Source organism: Gasterosteus aculeatus, chromosome 14 (assembly GCF_964276395.1).
Source record: "Gasterosteus aculeatus chromosome 14, fGasAcu3.hap1.1, whole genome shotgun sequence".
In the NCBI taxonomy this organism is placed as follows: domain Eukaryota; kingdom Metazoa; phylum Chordata; class Actinopteri; order Perciformes; family Gasterosteidae; genus Gasterosteus; species Gasterosteus aculeatus.
In genome coordinates, this window is record NC_135702.1 from 12109415 (window position 1) to 12131189 (window position 21775).

Genomic DNA, 21775 nt, shown 5'->3' on the forward strand with positions numbered 1-21775 from the left:
ACTTCAAGCTCCCCAACTGGATGAAAAGGCAGAAAATAATAAGACGACAGACGGCCCGGTCAGTTTTGTGGGGTCAGAAGGTCACAGCGGCGTTCAGCAGAGACCTTCACTCGGATGGCCGGGGCGCTAATAGGCGCCGGCGTAGCGTCGCTGTGGGAAGTGGGTGGTAATTACAGCCATTGCAGGAGCGGGAAGGTGTCCCCCTGCAGAGAAGAAAGCACACGCGGCCACAAACACACTGCCTGTGCCTCCGCAGCTGATAATGAGCCTCTAATGATCGGTGATGTCATTACAACAAACGCACAGCTGCCTGCTACCAACACGCTTTTCTCCTCCCCTATCTGTCCACAGCAGCTTGCGCTCAATTAGGCCGCACACACTTAATGCTCAGTTTCTCCGCGGCACACTTGTTGTGTTTTAGATAATGACAATGGAATAATACGAGCAGCATTGGGGAATGTCAGTGACAGGGCGAATAAAGCCTGCATCAGATAAACTAAAATAATTGCTAGGATAGTTGAGGGAAAAAGTGCAGTTGATGTTTAATGGCAGATGAAAAAGGAAAAGGAAATCTCCACGGTGCAGTTTTATTTAAACAGACCTTTCTGAAAGGTTACACCGGGTAGACTGCTGAACGTGCTTCTGTACTTCTGCATCCCGTGAGCCCTTTTTTGCAATTCATTCATAAATTCTTTTTGGGAAGAAGTAAAGTTTGTGTGAATTTTGTAAAGAGGATCTGCCTCTGAGAAGAGCTCACATGAACCGACTTAATGTATGAAAAGAACGGACTCATTATGGCTCTTTTCTGCCTTTCTCTTGTTACAGCCTTTGTCGATGCAAACATCAATAACCAACCAGACACCTCATATCAGGAGCATCAAATGCCCCCCCCCCCCCCCCGGTCCATAAATGGAAAACGAGTGTTTTATTCAGTTTATTCAGCAAAATATCTTACAGTATCTTGGATATACATATATACATATAAGCTTGTAGTGTGTAACACGGTTTATGAACCCCTGCAGTGACATCAATCGTAACACTGTGCCTCCAAATCTCATTGGATATTTCAAACAAATATTTAATACATCATAGACTCCCAAACACATTTTACAAATCTTAATATAGAAAGCACAAAAAATAAGAATTTATCAGTGAAAATTGCTCAGGACAAAACAGGTTCGTCATACAAAAGAAAAAACAGCTATTACAATATTTTGTCTTGTTTGTTTTTGTTTTCTTTTTTTTTGCAGTTACGGTATGCAGGTAATAAATATACCTGGAATTCCCTCTGTTGGGTTGTATGGTGTCCTATTTTCCTCTGCGCGGAAATCACCAATGAGGACTTATTCTAGAACAAATAAAGAAGTGGCTCGGCCACCGGAGCCTCTGCTGTCATCTCCACTGCTGTTCCCACATTATCAGCAGGCCTCTCAGATAACGTACACATCAGTCTTCTCCCCAAGAAGCCAATACGTTCTCATTTTGCCTTTGCCCTGAAAAAAATACAGAAATCAATATGTTCATCAATGGGGATGAAGTCGGGGGCTGGGATGTTGTGGCGCGATATCCTATATTAGGCTGCCCTTCAGTTACGGGTGGTTACTGCAGCTCACCTTCCACTCCCACCATCGATAATGTATAATTAGTGCTAAAAGCATTTTGCAGTAGTTGAGTAAAATATTTGTCTCTGCTAAAGATCAACATGGATCTCAGTCTAAAAGGTACTTATGTATGAACTGCAAGACTTGAGGACCTAAACGTACTGGCTCTGGAAACATTTAATACAGTGACAGTTTGCAGAGCCATATCTCTCTTTGTTTTATAAGGTAGGGTGTTTCCAACTTAAAATTACAATAAAGCTTCTTTTTCAAGAGTATTTGTGTTGAGTATTAAGTCTTAAACGGCATTTTGTTTTATCTACTTCTTTCAAATGTCCTACTTTCAAGTATGATGTCTTTTCAACATTTGCATCGGAGGCTCGTTTACACTTTGTCAGTTAGTGTGTGTGTGTGTGTTCTCCTCTAAACACCTACTGTAGCAGGAACTACGGTAGGTTTGAAGACTTTTTACTTTTTGGACCAGCTGTTTATATCTGACGTGCTGGCTGATTTTCTCAACACAATAGCATTATACCTGTGCAAAATGCAATTACTGGGGCGTATTTCAAATTAAAGGGACAAACAAAGTCAAAACTTCACCCTTCAGTCTGAATTTGAGGCCGAATGAGTCGTACAGATAAATGTTTTATTGTGGTCTGAGTGCCCTTTTTCTTGATCAATTTAGGGGAAGTTAAATTTGGCTTCTTACCTTCATTTCTATGTCTCCTCGCAACTGGAGCTCAAAGTAGCCAAACTCGTCCAGCACTTCTTTGGTTGCAGAGGATAAGTGGATCTTTAAGGCTGCAGAAACACATCAAGTGCACAACAAAGACTGAGCATTCCCACACTGTGATTGAGAAATGATGAGAAACTTTAACAACATCCGCCTCGCCACCACACTGCTTTCATCTCCGGCCTCGTGCCGCACAGGTGAGGAATGCGAGGAGCGGGACGAGCCGATGCATTCAGACCTCAGCGGCTGAGAAGCTAACAGGAAAGAAAGTCTGCATGGTTTTGTCCAGTCAGTGCACACAATGCAGAGATGAGATTCCTGCCTGTGAAGCATCAGGCTGCACAGTTTATCGCTGGCTAAAGGCCCTAAGCTAAGTGCAATGAATTATTTACCAGTGGAGGCATAATACAGGAAGCGATTCAGTAGTTAATCAATACTTCTGATGATTGGCTGGCAAACTATCCAACCACAGTTTCATGACACTACTTCCTGTCACTGCCAGTTAAGAAAGGAAACGTCAGTGTAGAAAGGGGTGGACTCAGCAGGTCCATCAAACCTCTCATATTCAGCTTTGGAATCTTATTCTGACTGGATAACGTTTCCATCCAGCACCTTCAGCTATTACCATGGCAACAACCGTCCCCTGAAGCATAAAAGGTCCGAAAAATACCACGGTTCCAATTTTCTTTCTCACTGTTAGCTTTGTGTAATTTACTTGTGCGTTTTTATAGCATCAAGAGAATAGAAAGGGTTTGCATCTTTTACTACACAGTATTGTTTGATTCTTGACAATAAAACTGATTTCAAACTCAAATGGCTTAAACTCAAAGTATGTACTTGTCTGGGATTCCCTCCTTCCTTGGAAATCATATTTCTATTACACTTAACAAAAAAGGTTGGTGGTTTAGTCAGTCAATAAGTTAAGACATGGAAAAATAGAAGAAAAAGACGTGACAGTGACCCTGACCTTCTCCGTTGGACTCCATTCGAGATGCTGTGTTGACAGTGTCTCCGAACAAACAGTATCTGGGCATTTTCAAACCGACCACGCCGGCACAGACCGGACCTAGAAAACAGCGGCAGAATACTCTATTGTCACATCTAAAAGCGAGAAAAGAACATCATATTTGGAACACTGGGAACTTCTGTCATTATCACACGACCAGCTCGGCAGCGTAAACGAAATTATAGAATTCAATTGAAATGATGCTTCAAATGACTCTTAACAAAGCTAAGTACCAGCCTTCCCACACTGGTCCTCGTCTGTTGCATGTCAAGTGTCTGATTAAGAATATGAGCCGTGAGCTGATCCAGTCTAAATACTGTCAGCAGCCTCTTGTAAATGACATCCGATTAAATGCTGCAGACAGGTCGAGTTAAAACTCGAGTGTGTTTATGTCCAGTGAGCACATTGGCAACTTGATTCACATCAGTTGTCAGTTTAAGAGTTACACTAGCGCAGACTAATAGAACAGACCCGTGGTGAATAAATCCTTCTTTTATTCAGTTTCAGCTTTCAACAGTAAAGTGAAAAAATACATTAAGTTTACATTCCCACAAGTAATCGATTCATCCAGCTGCAGAGCACGTTAGGTGTCACATTACACATTCTGTTATATCTTCTTTCTTCTCAGACAAAGAATAGCACAGAGGATTTCATATCTATGCACATCTATAGTCCAAGTATGTGACAATATATGCCAACAGCTGAATTAATTTAAGGAAAGATCTATTGTAACCAATGCAAGATCAGCCCACAACCCTTTTAGAGGGAAAACAGGGCAATTTGTAACAAGATACAGACTTGATAATGCCACAACCGAATAACTTCTGATAATGCCGATATTCAAGCAGTCTGGTATAGAGTTCAAACTCTATCACTATTTATTCTATAATTCACAAGTTCTGGTTTTGTGCTCATAAGTAGGATGAAGTAATCACTTCCCTGTGGCAGACAGAAAAATAGTAGGGCTGTCAATAGATTAAAAAAAATGACTAATTAATCGTGCATTTTGTTGCATTAATCTTGGCCACATTAATCGCATAGATTAATGCGTTTATGTTGACAGCCCTAAAAAATAGCTCTACCATTGTAAACAAATAAAATAAATGGTGGCGTAGACCCAACAGAGCTTTAGTCCAGGACACCTCAGCAAGATGAAGACCAGCTGTTATGAGAGACCAAATATGGGATGCAGATGTGCAGAGCTGCAGACGAGAGTTCGGACTCACCCGTGTGTATTCCTATCCTGAGTCTCAGCTGGTCGTTGGGTCTGTGTCGGATCTTGAACGTTTTGACCTGCTCTAACAACGCCAGCGACATCCCAGCGATCTCTCTGGCGTGCAGTTTTCCGTTCCGCACCGGCAGGCCCGACACCACCATGTAGGCATCGCCGATGGTCTCCACCTGGTTGATGAGTCATAACGAAGGAGAGAGTCAAAATAAATGCAAATTTGAACAATTGCTCTGTTGTATTCCCATGCCTGCTTACCTTGTATACATCAAAGTTATCGATGATGGCATCAAAACAGGTGTAGAGATCATTGAGCAACGTGACAACCTGTAGAGAGGCGTGTTAATGATGTGACTTGACAAAGCAACAATAATGTTTACAACTGTAAATCTGACATTTGTAAATGTGTGTTTTCTTCTGTTTAAAAGGCTGACAGATTGGGAGGAGAATGTGTCTGCAAAACCTCCCACTCTCCCACTTAGTCTTTGTTTGTCTGTTGCTGGAAGAGTGCCGCTGAGGTTCACTGACAAACACATTTACAGGGTCATAAATCAAATCCCCAGAAGTAAAACTACAAAAAACGGAATCTGCATTTAATTTGACCCCCTTTAGTAATTTAGTCATCATCTTTGATGATCTTTTTTTTATAATTGCATCTCTGTTGGTCAGGACATCTAGTGAATAGTGAGCAACTTTGCTGGATCTGAATTGCAAGAAATAAAGTCTCACTAGACTATCCAGAGTATCCAGATACCAAACTCAAAACGCGGGATTAAACTCTAAAGCTCACAACCAGCTGGTCAATTCTCTAAACTTATCTTCACTTCCTAGAGATCAGCAAGCGATGAGCGGTTCTCCACGATGCTGAAAGCAACACTGGGCCCACCAGCTGGCAGCAGGCCGGCACTCTCACCGGCCACCGTGATTACAGCATTTTTCATATGCCTACATTTGTTTTACTACCACTACATCGCTGGATTTGGATGTGAGATATTTTGTTATTGCATAACAAACATATTGGTTCTTTTTTACAACTTCAATGGAGAAAGGAGATTTAGCCGAGAACAGGCATTGTTAGTTCGTGGGGAGCTTCCTTTCCGGGTGAAAGAGTCAAATTCTCCATGAAACTTTGTGTGGATGCAGCATCATGATCATGTGTCGGCTCCACAAAGCGACTTTCCAACCGATTTTGAGCGGAGAGGGAGATGTGTGGTGGTTCAATGTGAGTCAACTCTGCGTCAACATGCTCTTCCATCCAACAGCTGTACTATTTTGAGCAGCAGCCCATGTATGGGAATACACACCGTGGGAACGATGAGACACACCGTAGGTACAGACCCGATACTGGTGGTGAGCCCTTTCATGTATGAACGGAGAAAGAGGATTCACTGCTGCTCTGATGAGCAACTGGGGCTTGTGGAAGCTTTCAGAAGCTTTCAGACTTCAGCTCGGAGGAGGTTATCGACACGGAGTTGGCAGGGTGGGAATAACTGCCTGGACGTTAATGTATTGGCTGCCGTGTACCTGTAGCGGCGTGCTCTCCGCGGACATGGACGTGAAGCCCACGATGTCGCTGAAGTAAATGGTGACGCTGTCGAAGGCTTCTGCCTGAACCGTCTCACCGCGTTTCAGCTGCTCTGCTACTGAGCTGCATGTGGACAGGGAGCGAGAGAGACAGAGACAGAGAGAGAGACACGAGGTCAAAATGTGCTGTCTAATAATCCTTTTGTCGACTCTACTTCCTCAAAAGTATATTTAAAGAGCGTCAAGCAACCGGTTGATTACAAATCGGTTGTCAGTTTATCTTTGCGTTGTTCCGCTTGTTATTTTACTCTCGATCAAATAATACCAAAGACACATGTGGCAGAAGTCTGGTGAGAAGTGATATCTGCCCTTTCTCTCAGGCTCTTTTCTGTATTTCTGGATTGTAAATGAGTGAGAAAGATGGGATTCACTGCTGTTGTGTTATCTAAACTCCCTTTGGCGTCTGTAACTTTGTCCTCCTTAATGAGTAGTTTGCCCCTCAGCTCTCTCCATTCCCTTTCATCTGTGGTGAATTCTCACCACAGGGAAGTGTGTATGAAACGTGGTGTTGGGAGGGATTTAGAATCTTTAATTAAAGAGGGATTTAAGGAAATTGACACTGTTATTGAGTTCCCATGAAAACATTAGGCCAATTTGCTGGTTTAACGTTGATTGGAGGTTTTAAGCTTCTGGGTGGAAGGACAAATGTGAAGTAAAGGGTGTCGGTCATTTGCTCTTACTGTGGCAAAATTTGATAGAGGAGGTTTTCAGCTTTTCTCTTCTCCTCCAGGTAGGCTTGTGTTCGCTCCTCCACCAGGTTCTCCAGGTTGTTGGCGTACTGCTCCATCCTGGACAGCAGGTTGTTAAGGATACTGGTGCTACCCTCCCTATGGAAGACACAAACGGAGTCAAATTAGGTTTCCTTCAGACAAACCCCCAGTCAGCAAAGTCCTTCTGGAATTACTGGTAGAACTTTTTTTTAAAACACACACAAATGCTAATTTTTTGTGGTCAAGTGCATGTGAGTGTTACCTTTATTTTTCTAAATGTAACTGTATACTGAAAGAGAAAAAAGAAGTTCTTCTGCCTCCTTTGACTGCTCCTAAATTCCACCCGGCCAGAGGAAAACAACCTGAGCCGAGGAGTCTACACGCTGCATAACAAGGAGACCCATTACTGCTCACGACGCTCGATAACTCCGACCACACTGTCAAAATAGACCCATCTTTTTTGATCCAAGCATTCTTCTTCCGTGTCAAAAATTGCCACCTACGGATCCCACAATGCAACTGCACCACTCACAGTTGGTGTGTTACGACAAGCAGCGAATGCACTGCAGACTCCGGCTGCTAGCCTGCAGGATGAGGAGCCGGTCAAACTCCACTTCGTCTTCAGCCTCCACCGACGCCGACTCAAACAGATCACCTAAAGCTATTCATCAGACATCGTACATCGTACTCCCACTGGAGCCCCCGAGGGCTTTATACAACTCGTTTCACATGTGCAGTTCTCCACAGCAACACAACTTATACAAGTAAAATCAGATCCATCTATCAGATGTGAGGGACAAAACTCGGATGGAATTTTGATAAAACATGTACATGTATCAAGCGAAAAATAGTAACGTTTTTGTCAATTAGCTTCCCTATAAGTTTAAAAATAACTTCATACTAGAAATGTTAAACCCTCTAAATGTCAAGGCAGGCCCAGTCCAAGAATTTACCCTCAATGAACCCCTTGTCCCCTTGTCCCCTTGTCCCCCTGCCCTCAAATTTAAGTCGCAGCCGGCACCCAACCGGTGGAGAGAGCACATTTGTTGCAACTAACATTCAATATTGATCTATGGAAAATGAATGCCTATTCCGAGCATGTAGTATTGCTGCAGGAAAAGGGACAAATAAGGCATTAAAGACAAAAAACAGCTGAAACCTCTCCACTTTCAGTCACTAATACGGGCCAGACTCCATAAAACTATAGATAACTCATTTCCGTTAGCATGTCTTTATCAGACCTTCCCTGTCTGGTAAAGCCAGTTTCCAACTCAAGCTTAGATAACATTGATGACATCACTGAGCTTATTTTCCCCAGACTTGCTCCATCCTAAAAGCGTTTTCCCAGCCTGAGGATCACAGACTATGACACGCAAACCGACCCTCATGTGCAGGATGGCTGGAGCTCAGAGGTTACATTATTTATTTATTTTAAGGGCACCATGTACAGTTGAAACATACGTTAATGTCACCATTTGATGCACTGTAAAGAATATAACTTCAGCTCATTTGCTTCTGTGGTCCCACGTCATTACAAGGATAACACAATAAGAAACATTAGAGGATGACATAATACATATATAAGTGGTGAAAAGGACACACAATACTAAGCTACAGAGTATCACATAAATCCATCATCATTTTGCTCCATGGGTAAGGTGCTGATAGCCATGGTGTTCCTCTGATTTGTGGCTTTTACAGAAAAAGATGATTTTGCAAAAAAGCAGTGTGGCAAAATGGAACAGGGCCGGTTTGTGTGGATGATATTCTCCAGGATCTAATACACAAAAGACTCGATGAGTCTTTGAGTGCTGCTGCTTTCACCCTCCCAACGTGGCCACGTGACCACTGGCAACCACCAACAAAAAGAAAACTCTCTCTGTGCACCGGTAAAAACAGGGAAAAGACCAGCTCATCACTGCTAACGCTACGTATATAATGCACGTATTGTGTAGCTTTTGTGATTTCTGAATTCGCCTAAGCACACACGCACATGCATGTCCACGCTTTCCCTCCGACTGTGAGTGTGAGTCATCCACGCCGCCGTGACGGCCCGGAGCATCGATGCCTGGCATCCTGCCATGATCCTTGTGGGTCACGGATCCTACACACGCCCACATGTTGTTTGAGTTTAAAGAACAAAGCAGCAGAGGGAGACATGAAAGACAGCGATGCGTATCAGCGCGCTGAGCCAAATCACGCAGGCCGCTCACTGCAGCGCGTTCACAGACACCCAAAGCTTTCCACCATTCATCCGAAAACTAAAAACGGGGAAAACCGAGAACAGGATCGATGGTGAGCGTGAGGCGAAAAAAGGTGAGAAGCCAAAAAAAATGGTAATTTCAGCAAAGGAACAATCCTGCATCCTGTCAATCTTCTCAAAGCGAGTGGGAAAAAAACTCACTTAGACGGATTAGATACTAGCGTTTAGATGTCTGTTAAAAGCATGGACTGCATACAAGAAGTAGATGTAGTCGCCCTTTGCTTTGTGGACTTCTCTTTCAAACGTGGAGTTCTGCAATTTTAACAATCCGTGTTTTTTTAAAAGAGGGGTTGGTGCTACGTACAACTGAACGCTGACGCAGCCATTTTTAGGCTTCAATTAACTTAAACGGACTGAAAACACTCGAGGACGGGAACACGGACGATTTAGCAGTCGGTCCATCACAAGGTCATTTATTCATGTTACAAACGACTCTCTCAACCTGTAGCAAAAATCGGCGCGTTCAGCCGCGTAGGCGCTGGAGTTGCGCCCTACTGCTGCCGAGGCAAATTACACAACATCAGCTCAGCTGTCTGAAAGAACGTTGACCTTTTCATAAACCCCTCATTACAGTATGAATGAGTGAAGATTAGAAGTTCAAATAACAAATTATAATCTATTCCAAGGAGAATTTCAACAACTTACTGTTTAAGCGTCAAATACAGTATTGAATTGGTCCGGTATGTCCGGACGTTCACATGCTTCAACATGCACTATCGGGGAAAGCTGCCACCTTCAATCACAAGTTGGTTTTTGCCACTGAAAGGCTCGGCTTGCTTTTAGAACTAATAAGCAACACAATGGAATGTATCTCGCTCAAGGAGAAGATTCTCTGCGGAGTCACTGCGAGTTTTGTCATCCAAAACACTTCCAATGTCACGGCTGAACCACTCAACATGGAGGAGGTCTTTGTTTGAATCAGGATAAAGAGCGCGAAGAGCGGATGACGAGAGAGATGAAGAGAGGAACAGGATGGTGAAAGAAATAACAAAACAATAAATGTCTCCTGTCCTTAATGTTGTCAGACATTTAAAACAACAAGTCTGTCAGAAGCAGAAACAAGAACCTTTGGTGGACGGAGGTTGCTGGTGCGCCGTTTCCGTTTGTTTGGCGGCTGCAGGTTACAGCTGCTGTTCATCAATACTGAACAGATTTAAACAAACGTCCTGTTACATTTTCCTCAAATCTGTGCGCTGATATATGCCAGTTTTAGGGGAACATTTTCAATGCTGAACACGGAGCGTACAGAGAGAGGCTTGACGTGCACCGGGAGGGGTCGGCTGTTCATGGCCAGCGTCAGCTCGCCGAGCGGGTTGAACCGAACCGTTCACTGCTGAACGCCCCTCGTGTTGCCGCGCCCTTCAAACCCAGCCACACACACACACACACACCAATAATAACACCACATCCATCACGTCATGTCAACGACACACATTTACCTAATGAAAATAAGCGGCAGACAGAGCATTAACGCGATGACGGGCATCACGCACGCGAGGAGGTGCTGCGCACGCATCCCTCAAAAGCATCCTTGAGTGCTTCTGAGGACGTCAATCAGACGAGCTCTCTGCCCCGAGCCGGCTGCAAATGGAAAGTTGTTTATCACTGAGCTCACTCTGCACTGACGAACAGAGGGGATGTCGGGCTGAGAGGGGAAAACACATCGGCCGAGCGGATCGGTTTCTGTCCAAAGCACCTGTTTTTAGATCGGCGCTTTTCCGACCAGCCGTAATGCTGGATGCTCGCTTTTCAAAGCATTCTTAATTAAGTAAGTGTACAGAAAGCTCTTCCTCGTTGCGAGTTAGAGGATAGACTTACACTCGTGAATAAATTAAATTCAGGAATCTGTAGCAAGAAATAACAGTTGACCTCGTCACCTGCTTCTGGTGAATGTTGTGTGTCCTCCGAGCATTATATGCATGACGGTATTAAACAAATAAATGGAGCCTATTGACTTGATTTCACAAAAATGGAACTCTTTGAGCTGTTTTGTTGCGCCGGCGAGTGTTATCTGCGCTGATTGCGAAGGGCCTTTTAACATGAAAAGGGAGGTCTCCTTTACAATAATGAATGACTATATTCACCTTTAGTTTCCAGTGCATTCGCACTGTGTGAGTGACCTTCAATGGAAACTGATAACACAGGCTAAACATGTAGAATTCCATCTTAAGCTTAGCTAGATACTACACAACGTGACCACGTTAGAGGAAGAACGCTCCAGGTTGCCATGTAGTCACAACTGGAAGGAGAAGAACATCACGTTTAACCGTTTCAACCCTGATTTTATCCGTAAATATTTACTGTGGAGCTGAAAAAATATAACCAATCCTTTCCCACGTTGTATGTGGAATAATATACATTCTACCTTTTCAATCTTATTGTTACATTGAAATATCCCAGATGACAATTGCTCAATTATTCAATTTAACTCGCTTAATGTTACAGCTCGGGAACAACATTTTTATTTTTTTGTTTGGGATGCTCATTATTTCAAAGGCCCTTAAAGCATATGAGTCATACTTGATCACACAAGATTCTGCCAAAGTCATAAACATTTGGGTTATTTTACAATTGTTTTTTCTCTGTGCTTGTCTCACTTGTTTTGAATGGGCTCACTTGGGTTCAGTCCAGAAAACAAATCCAAAAAACAGTGAATGGGTTTTTTGTTCATTGCCACACAGCCAGAGTCCTCATTGGTTTGAGTCTTAACCAAATTCTACAACGATTTTATGGACAAAATAATTCAGCATTTCAGCAAGTATTTCCTTCTTTCCTGAACAGCTCCCATCAGTATCGGGTTTAAATCCCAAAACGTGTTATACTTTGTGTATGTCCATGTGTGTGTGTGTGTGTGTGCGCTAGTGTCACTTTGTATCACCCGGCAGTCTTCCTACGATAACTATTCCTCACAGAGCTGCTCCGCTTGAGGGAAAACATACGTGCTTCCCTCCCTGCGTCGGTCGACATTGAACTCAGAGCCTAAATGCGCATATGAATGATTAATGGGATCACTGAAAACAATTCCAGAAACATGGACTCACACACTGCCCTCTCTTACACAAACATACATGCAGAGGTGAAAAGGCAGCAAAGAAGACTTCCTGACCGGAGCTGCCGGTCAGGAATTACAAGCGGCCTTTCATCTGAAATGGCCGTGGCGATTTTCCAGAAACATGATTCTTTTCCCCGCTTGTCTTTTTGAATCTCTTTGATGTATTGATTGCGTGTGATTCAGAGGGACATTGGGTTCTCAACACAGGGTTCACGTGTTGATCTGGCAGGAAAGACACTGATAGTCTGAGAAAGAACAGACCCTGTCACATTCAATCCGTCAAATTGTCTCCACTTTGAATAAAGGATGGATGTGAGTGCTTTCTGCTCCCAGCGTTTCGGAATCATTTATTACTTTCACATAAACGACCGGTTTGCAAGATCTAGGGTTGTCGTGATTTCTGACTTTTGGGACTTTTTAAGGACTCTTTTTAAGTGAGGTGTGCGTCTCACTTGTTGAGTTTGGCCATGTAGATCTTGATGTGGCCGAAGTCGGGCCTCTCCGCTGGGTCCTCGGCCCAGCAGCCGTCCATCAGGATGGTCAGCTCCTCCGAGTGGCATTTGCTGTCTGTCGTCGGCCGAAAGTACGGCTTCTGACCGTTTCTCACCTTCTGTACGACCTCTGTTAAGGACAGAAGGTTTTGGGGGTTCAGACAACTTATTTTGCATTCCATATTTGTTTCACGCTCTGTAAAATGTGTGTACGTAGGTCGGACAAAATGACTGAAACACTTAACAAAACAGCAGTCCTCAGTGCTGATTTGTGATGCTACACTTTCTCGGGGCGTCTCTGTCGAGAAGATGCCTTTATTTTGAAATAAGAACATTGATAGCACTCTCCTCTCTGTTCATGCAAAATAAAGCTAGTGTTGGTGGCCCTGGCAACCTCAATGCATAACTCAAGTTATGACTGCAGGAAGCAAGCTTTTGTATTCTGTGGTCTTTCTGATGTTGTACAGTAACAATTTTGTGAGTGTAAACTCATGTGAATGTAAACTCAAGCTTACATTTTCTACATTTATACAACTTTAGCCACTGAAAAGATTTAGTGAGCATTTGTTTGGCGTATTACTTCTTACTGGTCTCGTAATACAAGTTACAGTGCCGCTAATAAACATGTTTTAAGCCAGAAAAGGCTGCTCTCAGGATACTTTCATTGCGAATATTGACATTTAGCATTTATATTAACGTGTAACTGCTGAATGACCCTTAATAAATTCAGCATTGCACAGTACTTCTTTGGTTGATGCATTATACTGTAATTTTAAAAGTTTGAACGAGATATCTTTCGCATAATGATTCCTCCGCGTATTCTTGTTTCGGTTGTTAGTGCCATCATGAAAGTCACATTCGGACACTGCAGAACTAGTGCCGTTTTCCAGGTGCTGTTAAGGGATAATTATCATGCACTTGCATCGACCGCAACTTTGAATAAACGGCCAATTAAAGTCTTTAAAGGGTGGATGCGCCCCAAAAGGGTTTTTAAAACCTTCCCCACCATCACTAAGGAGGAAACAGCAGATTAGGTAAAAATAAATGAAAACATGTGTGCAAGTGGCTAAAGACCTCAAGTGTCATCAGTGGTAAAGCTTTGAGATGTTTTTAGTTTTGGCTAAAATAAGAAATTATCAGTATGGCAAGAGAAAGTAACCAGAAAACAGAAGACCTCTCAGTAATAAGGCTGTTGTTCAGAAATGTAATTTCATCACTAAGGCTTTATATTATATTATTGTCTATCAGTCTGTTTGTGTATCTCCGCATGCTGATTCTGTGGGCTCATATATATATATATATACTGTCAGTTAAGCGCGTTATTAACGGCAATTTTGTTTACCTGAAATGTGCACTTTATAATTTCACTTCTCCATGTTAATAAGAGCATTAAAATGAAACAAAAAATAAGGAAAAATAAATAAATGAAGGGACATTTAGAATAGATCAATTGATCTAGCGATAGATCAAGCGATTAATTGTGATTCATTTTGAGTTAACTATGACATAAATCTGAATAATCGTGATTAAATATTTTAATTGTTTGACAGCACTAATAAAGATATATATGTTTTTTTTTTTCATTATTGGCACTTCATAGCTAAATACAGGACACATGAAAACAATATTGGCTGGCAAATGACATAAATAGCATTCTAAACTCATACAGTCATTGCTTGGTCGACACCGTCTGTGTTCTTTTCCAGGATTTGAAAAACAGAACCAATCACGGTAACCTCGTACAATAAGTTTATTATTAACTAGAGCTCTAGCACTAGCTGAATGCTACAGTGAGTGTGAAAAAACTGAAAGGGATAGATTAGATATTTTAAAGAGAGGTTGTATCTTCCCTCGTTTTGTAGATACAAGAACCGGCTGGAATGGTCTCTATGACAACGAGGTAAAGCAGATGTGGATGGGAGCAGCAGCAAAATATATCTTAACCACCTAAACATATCAATCAGTTTACATGTACAATAAAACTAGAATATTTTCACTAAAATCTGTTATAAACCAACAGAATTCATTGACTACTACTATTGAGAAGCTACATCATAATAGAAAAATGAATGGATCCACCCTTCAAGCTGGCTCTTTTTACGTTTTACTTTTGTTAATATATTGCCTTTTTGTGTTTTGTCTGGCTTTGTTCTCATTTGTTTTTGTGCCACACTCCACCTGCCTTTGACATCTGGCCAACATGTGTTCTTTATTTGCGTAAAGAGCTGCGTACAGTTGTCTGACTTTTTACAAGGTAAGGTTTGAAATGACAGCGAGAAGCCACTGAATGAAGTTACTATCAACGTTAACTTCTGTCTGTTCTCTCCTCCCGTCTTCAGAAACATTTCTATACCAGCTTCTTATAAAGAAGCTTCCTAATGTTACTTAAGATATGCTTTTTTTAAATTACTGACACAAAGGATTTTTGCGCAGATTTATCCATTGGATCTACTTTTCGTGCTCATGTTAGTTTGCTGCACGCTTGATTGAAAGGATCCCGGTGGTCAGCTGACCTCCCAGAGGCCTCTAAAAGAAACTTGTGTTTACCTTTGGGGCTGAGGTCCATGCCCTCCACATAGAAAGGCCCATTCCTCAGGGCTATTTCCTGCAGAATGATGCCAAAACTGTACACATCACCCTTTGGAGTTCCTTGAGGAGGATGGCGATCGTATATGAGCAGCTCAGGAGCCGTCCAAAGCTTCTCTGAGAAACAAAGAAACGGATGCGGCATAACAGGAGGCCATTGCTTTTTTTTGTGAGTGATAAGATTAAGATTCAGTGCTGTGACCGAATACACAAGCTCCACTTACTGGCATAGAGTGCGTGCGTGTCGTCGTTTTCGCAGGACGAGCGGAAGCTGGCCAAGCCATAATCCGTGATTTTCAAAACAAATCGACTGTCCACCACGCAATTAGATGACTTCAGATTTCCATGGCAGCCGATGTAGCTGTTGTGGAGATAGTTCATTCCCTGGTGGAGAGGAGTGTGAAGTCGAGCATTAAAGGGGGGGTTCTCTCTGCTGTTTTTTTTTCCTTCTTCACAGCTAATCATACATGAGAACACACAAATCCAGACATGTGGAAGCAATAGGCTTTGACGTGAAGTGGATGCATGCGGTAGGTTTTGAAAAGAGGCCGTGATTCAAGGATGGAAAAGTCAAGGGAGAGTTTCTGTGAAATTACTGTTGATTCCTTAACAGGGACTGTGGGTACTGAATGTACCCGGGTTCAATATTTAGTGGAAACGGTGAGTCAAAAGTCCCTCAAAGCTTCGGTAGCGCCTCTTCTCTGCAGAGCGCTGCTATCTGTGTGGAGAAATTAAGCCAAAGCGCTTTGCCATGTACACAGGGCAATATCGGGTCCATCCAAGAGACAAAGAGCCTCTTTGTGAGGACAGATTGAGGATAATCTTCCAAAATAAGTCCATGATTAGTTTTGATTGGCTTGAAGGAAAGTTTATAATTGTACTTCTGTCCCACTTTTCGCTGTATAACAGCACTATTTACTGTAGTTTCAGAGTTGGGCTTTATTACACATTGACTGGGTTTTTCTGCCTCTCTCACTCTTTCACAAACTGTCCAGGTGAAACCATGGCAACTGAGACATCTTTCTTTGCTAGTCGTTAAACACACAAAGCATGTAACACGGCCACTTTGCCAACATCGATACAAAACTATTATATAAATGGAGGATTCTGCCTGATTACTGCTTTTTTGTTTGCAGATCTTTCAGTTCTGTACCTTCACAATGTCATTGATCAGTGAGTAGCGGAACATCCAGTCCAGGTTGATGCTCTCGTTCTCCAAAATATCCTGGAAAACCAAAAAAACTAATTAAAAAAAGAGGCAGGACATTTTTGCACAGAGAGAGAAATTCTAGTTTGTTCTTTTCTTTTAAACTTCCAAGAGCCCCTCGGCGGCCAGACTAGCCTCAACAGATATCCTGGGAGTTAATACAGAACCACCATCAGATACCTCAAGGTCACATTGTCAGCTACTTCTGGATGTTACCCTCTAAAGCCCTTTAGTCGAGCACTTGCTGGAATCCAGGTCCCTTTTTGACATCCAGCCACAGCGGTCACAGTTATGTGGATATTACACACAATTTCCTCTCTAAGTGACTAACGATCCAATTGTTTCCAATAGTTTCCAAGTTCGTCCATTTTATGGTTAACTCGGAATCATAGAGTCCAGGCCAGGTACAACTTCCTTAAGGCCCCAGGTACTACACTTTGTAACCAAAAAATACAGATCGCGAAAGATGGAACATGGCACATTGCACACGTTGCGCTTGTAAGCTCAGCAGTCTAAACACGGTGGTTGTAGAACTCTGTACTGCCAGGAAATACTGCCAGGAATCGCAGTTTGACGAGGTTTTAATTTTCTACAAACTGCTTATTGGTACTGCAATAAATAAAGTATGCTGTCTTATGTTTAATTCAGTTATTAATTAGACTGCATGGTCCATGTGTTGATCAGCTGAGCAGCTTCAGTTTGAAAAAGTACAAAACTCCCACAAATTCTCTCTAATTTACTTTTGGCATTTAAGCAAGTCATTACTGCAGTTACATTATGTATGTTAAGATATTTATTTGACAAAGTTAAAAACCTGGTGGGAAGAGATTTGCTTGAATGTAAAATCAATATGGCAAGTGTACAGGGCTGCAACGCAGGTATTCTCCTTATTGATTCATCAATTTGATTCTGTAAAACAATAGAAAATCCTGGTCCTAGTTACACTTTGAGAATCAGAAGCACACATAACTAAAATATATTAAATCTACAATATTTTATGACATGATGTCTTTGCCAAATGTTCAATTTTTCATTTATTTAAACTTTATCAAGACATTTTAAGTTGTTAAATAATCAAATGTAACAGTGGTACTTTAAGGTATTTATCTGGAGGCTTTTAGTTTGCATCATACATCTTTATTCTCTTAAAGAAATCCTTATTTAACATTCACATATTTCTTGATTACGGCAGAGAATTTTTAAAACATAAAAATACTTGGCTTTATTGTTGTTGTTTTACACAGACATTACCTGCAGGCTGCCTCTGGGGCAGTACTCCGTTACGATGCAGATGTTCGGGGGGTCAATGCAGGCCCCGATGAACCTGGTTAGATGGTTGAACTGAACGTCTCTCATCTGAAAATAACCACACATATACACTGCAACTGTGAGTGTAACTCTTTCCAAACATCACATTCCCAAACCCCATGGAAACAGAGGACGGGGGGAGAGGACTGATGGTTCATTTTTGTACAAAGTTTGGAGAATAACGCTGCCAGCAGTTCATCAAAATAGTCTATTTACAGTTCAGCGAGCTGGCACGGTGTCTTTTTCAACGTGTTGAGACGCATTCCTCCTCAGGGTACCCTGTTGAACCATGTGCATGTGCATGAATTGCCCTTGGAGGTTATGAATGAGCCTGTGTGCTAAGGATGATGAAAAAAATAATACATTGAGGATGTTCGGAGCAGGAATATCAGAGGAAAGCAGGCAGAGCGTGTAAAACTTCTCCGCAAGGAAAATAGCCACTAATCCCACTGGTTTTACAACACAAATTTATTTTAAATAGGAAAAGTTTAGAGGACCAGAGATGTTTCAGGTTCGGTGATCAAGACGGATCAATAGAGGGTCATAGTGTGCACATCCTCCTTGAGCTATCAGACGCATGACACAGAAAAAGAGAAAAAAATGGAACTTCTAAAAACCGTGTCCCCAATTTCCTCCGTGTGATCTTCTTTGAGCCCACTGAGGGACAGACGCTCTCACAAACGCAGGCAGTTAATCGCTCCTGTTTCACAGCTCGGGAGATGTTAGCCTGCCCTTTGGCCTACATCATTTCCCCTGATGGAGAGGCGGGTGTGGGAGGGAGAGTGCTGGAAGACAAGTGGTCAAGTTTCCACTGGCAGGCCCGTCTCTTCCCCCCATCTGGTGGGGCTTTTTCATGAGCTGAGGTTTGACGGTCGATCGGCCTCCCCGGGGGCAGCGAGAGGCTCAGACAGCCGCCTCACTCCCGTGTGTTCCTGCTGACCGGCCGAGAGACCGCAGAGGCCTCAAGGAAGCCGGAGGTGCTCTCCTCCAGCGGACTGCAGCTCGCAAGAACAGAGCAAAATAGAACTCGGACGGATTTAAGTGAGTTAGAGCAAGCTTCAATCTTGGTAGTGATCTTCCGTGAAGTTTCCGAGTTATGGGGTTCCCCGTGCCACTCTGCTTTTCCATCACCAGACCACATACATTTATCTTCTTCAGCTTCCTTATCGCTCGCTCGTAAATATTTCCCGGCCGAAGGAACTTTTTCTGCATCAGAGGCTGTCGAAGTGGACGAAAGTTTAGGGATGTTGTCTTTAATGATCAACATCCTGCAAGCGGCGCTGGCTGAACGTACTAATGAGGAGCCTGCTCGCACTTCCTTTGATGGGTTAGAAAAAAGCTTTTACTGTCCTACGGAGTAAACAAACATCCCGTCATCCATTGGAGCAAATCCAGAGCGATTCATTCGATTCTCCATGAGGAAGTTGAAAAGTAACCAGTGACAAGACACACCAAAAAAACAAGTATATTGTTCAAACTGTAATGTTCTGTTTTTTGTCTGTATAAATTAAATGTAGCTGACATAATTGTTACAAAACAATTCTCTGAACCCTGGAGGATAGAAACATTTACTATATGACACATTTGAAAACTTACATGTTTGAGTTCAAGTAGAACTTGTCTCGTCAGCTCAATCCTCTTCTTGTTGACATGCTTGATGGCCACCAGGTTCCCCTGTGGAAAGCCCGAGAAGAAACAGAGCAATGGATGCAATCTGAGGATGTAACATCCACGTGCACAGAAGGATCATTAAAATGGAAAGAGGAACATGTATGTACCGGTGGTGCAGGTACATTTAGGGTCTATTTTAGTCCGCTGCTGCAGAAAAATTGTATCTGTTGCTTTGATATGTGAGGATCAGTAACCAAAGGCAGCTGTGTGAATATCTCAAAACAGCTATGTGAGTCCACACGGGAGCTGGGACTTTTATTTGAAAGGAAATATACAGTTAGGAGCTGATGATTGGTGCCATATGTCAGGAAGTCAACGCAAACAAATACCTGAGATTTTGAGGTATTTCCTTGGGGAAGCTCTCTCTGTTTGCGCTTTGGTGTCATAATTCAGAATTTGCGTGTGTATCATTAAGTGTATCAGTATCCTCAATGACCCACGAGACGTTCTGACGGCTGAACTGTGACACCAGCATTTGTATAAAGCCTTCAACACACAGCTAAGAAAACCAAGACAATATAATTTTTTTGCCTTCTTATTTTGTCACACCTCCACCGTCTTAAAAGGATGAATTAACTGCAACAAGTCGATGGCCGTGACCAGACTGCGAGGTGGGAGTGTGAACACAAAGAAAGAAAGAAAAAATGTGTGAAGAAGAAAATTCTCGCATTCTTCAGCTCACATTAACCCAACTACCTAAATTCGCCCACGCGCTCCCTTTCTCTCTGGGGCTCTCTGGCTCTTCTCTGAGAGTGTGCACATGTGTGGGTGGTAAAGGAGTGGGCAGGAGTTGAAAATGTCAGAACTCACTAAGCCTTACCTTAAAATAGCCCGTTTTTGCAAATAGCTGATATTTTCCATGGGCAGTTATCAAGGATCCGTAGCTGGAGCCTCTCTGGGACGGGGGGGAGAAGTATTGAGAAGAGGAGAAAAAAAACAGTCAAGGATTAAATATTGGTCATTTAAGACCTTCCCTTCACTGCGACACAGCTCCTTAAAAAAGGGGTTCATCCACCGACTCTCTCACCCGGAGTACTTTGCTCAGCGAAACGTGAAATTCCCTTTTGCCAAATGTGAAACGAGAAATGGGAATACAGCTGATTTCTACTCTTTTTCATACCACCAACTGGAGTCCTCAGGCAAATGTCTGCAGTGCAACACAGAGTGAATAAAAATCAAGTGGGCGCACTGCATGCAGACAGCCAGGACAGTTAACTACATATTTGCATAGAATGCAAATGTTGGCTGAACACGGCGCGCTGGAAAATACGTCGGTCTGGAAAATGACTGCGTTTTCCAAACGCACATTATCCCGGAATTGGACGGAAAACCAGTAATGAAAAAGGTGCGCGCATGTGCTTTTCATGAATGCTTGCACGTGTGGGTCGAAAAACACAACCCAAAGGACATGCATTAGCCAGCTCAGACAACACAACCCGATACTTGAAGACCGTGATGAGGAATCATACACGGGGGGGGGGGGGGGGGGACCGGGAGGCTTATCTTAACATCATTTAATATGCGCCTGCCACCGCAAAACCCAGCCACCTTCAATAAACTGCCGGGAAAGCTTTGGAATGTGTGAGCCAACAAAGGATTTGGACCCTCTCAGGGTGCCTTTTCTACGCAGAACCTCAAACTGCTTTTAAATACCCAGCGAGTAAACACAAGTTGGTAACTTCTAACGCCTCGGCGATGGCGTTTTCTCATATTTGGCGGGTCCCATTTTAAGGCAGTGGCCATGCTGATACAGTCTGGTGTGATGAAAGCTGCAGAGCTTTGTTGGGTCTCTCCCGCTGGCAGACACGGCAACGTAACCCTCCAGAAGAACACGCTGTTAATCACACGTTGGAGGCCGGGGCGGACACGCTGATGGAACGCAAGGCGATGGAAGGCTGAGAATTGGGTAGAGATGTTCAGGGCTTCCTGCTTTGAAAATACATCACGTGGATGAATTCAGTTTTTTAACTCTCGGAAGCCGTTAACCTCTTTCGGTGCGCCTCGCCGGCCCGCTTATACTGTATTTTACGACGGCAACGCCGAGAAGACGTCGTACCTGCGAGAGGGTGAGCCGACTGCCGGCCCGTTTGTGGTATTTACTGGGGCTCTCAAACTGAAGGTCCTCCCAACGAATCCTCCACAGCATTCCAGCCAGCTCTTTCTCCAGCTTCAGTTTCCTGGGAAAAGGGGGGAAAAACAGGTGGCGAAGTCAACAAGGACAGCAGCACAAGGGGACGATCTCACTTACAGCGCGCTGGGTTCGTGGTTCTTTTGGGAAGAATGACATTTGCTGATGTTTTGACCACGGAATTGTGACGTTGCAGGTTGGAATCTCAAC

The 21775-nt window shown here is 43.1% G+C and overlaps 1 protein-coding gene across 1 annotated transcript in view; it reads right to left on the reverse strand.

Moving 5' to 3' along the window:
• Positions 1-921: 921 nt before the first annotated feature.
• npr2 (natriuretic peptide receptor 2) overlaps positions 922-21775 on the reverse strand; it is a 46576-nt gene continuing 25722 nt past the window's right edge. Inside the window, exons 8-22 of the mRNA XM_078088193.1 lie at positions 21494-21614; positions 20258-20332; positions 19363-19440; positions 17710-17814; positions 16405-16476; positions 15476-15635; positions 15213-15368; positions 12627-12795; positions 6830-6976; positions 6090-6213; positions 4824-4892; positions 4564-4738; positions 3299-3397; positions 2308-2399; positions 922-1493 (exon numbers count right to left, since the gene is read on the reverse strand). Coding sequence (XP_077944319.1) covers positions 1431-1493; positions 2308-2399; positions 3299-3397; positions 4564-4738; positions 4824-4892; positions 6090-6213; positions 6830-6976; positions 12627-12795; positions 15213-15368; positions 15476-15635; positions 16405-16476; positions 17710-17814; positions 19363-19440; positions 20258-20332; positions 21494-21614 — 1705 coding nt within the window. The 3' untranslated portion in view covers positions 922-1430. The remainder of the gene's footprint in view (positions 1494-2307; positions 2400-3298; positions 3398-4563; positions 4739-4823; positions 4893-6089; positions 6214-6829; positions 6977-12626; positions 12796-15212; positions 15369-15475; positions 15636-16404; positions 16477-17709; positions 17815-19362; positions 19441-20257; positions 20333-21493; positions 21615-21775) is intronic.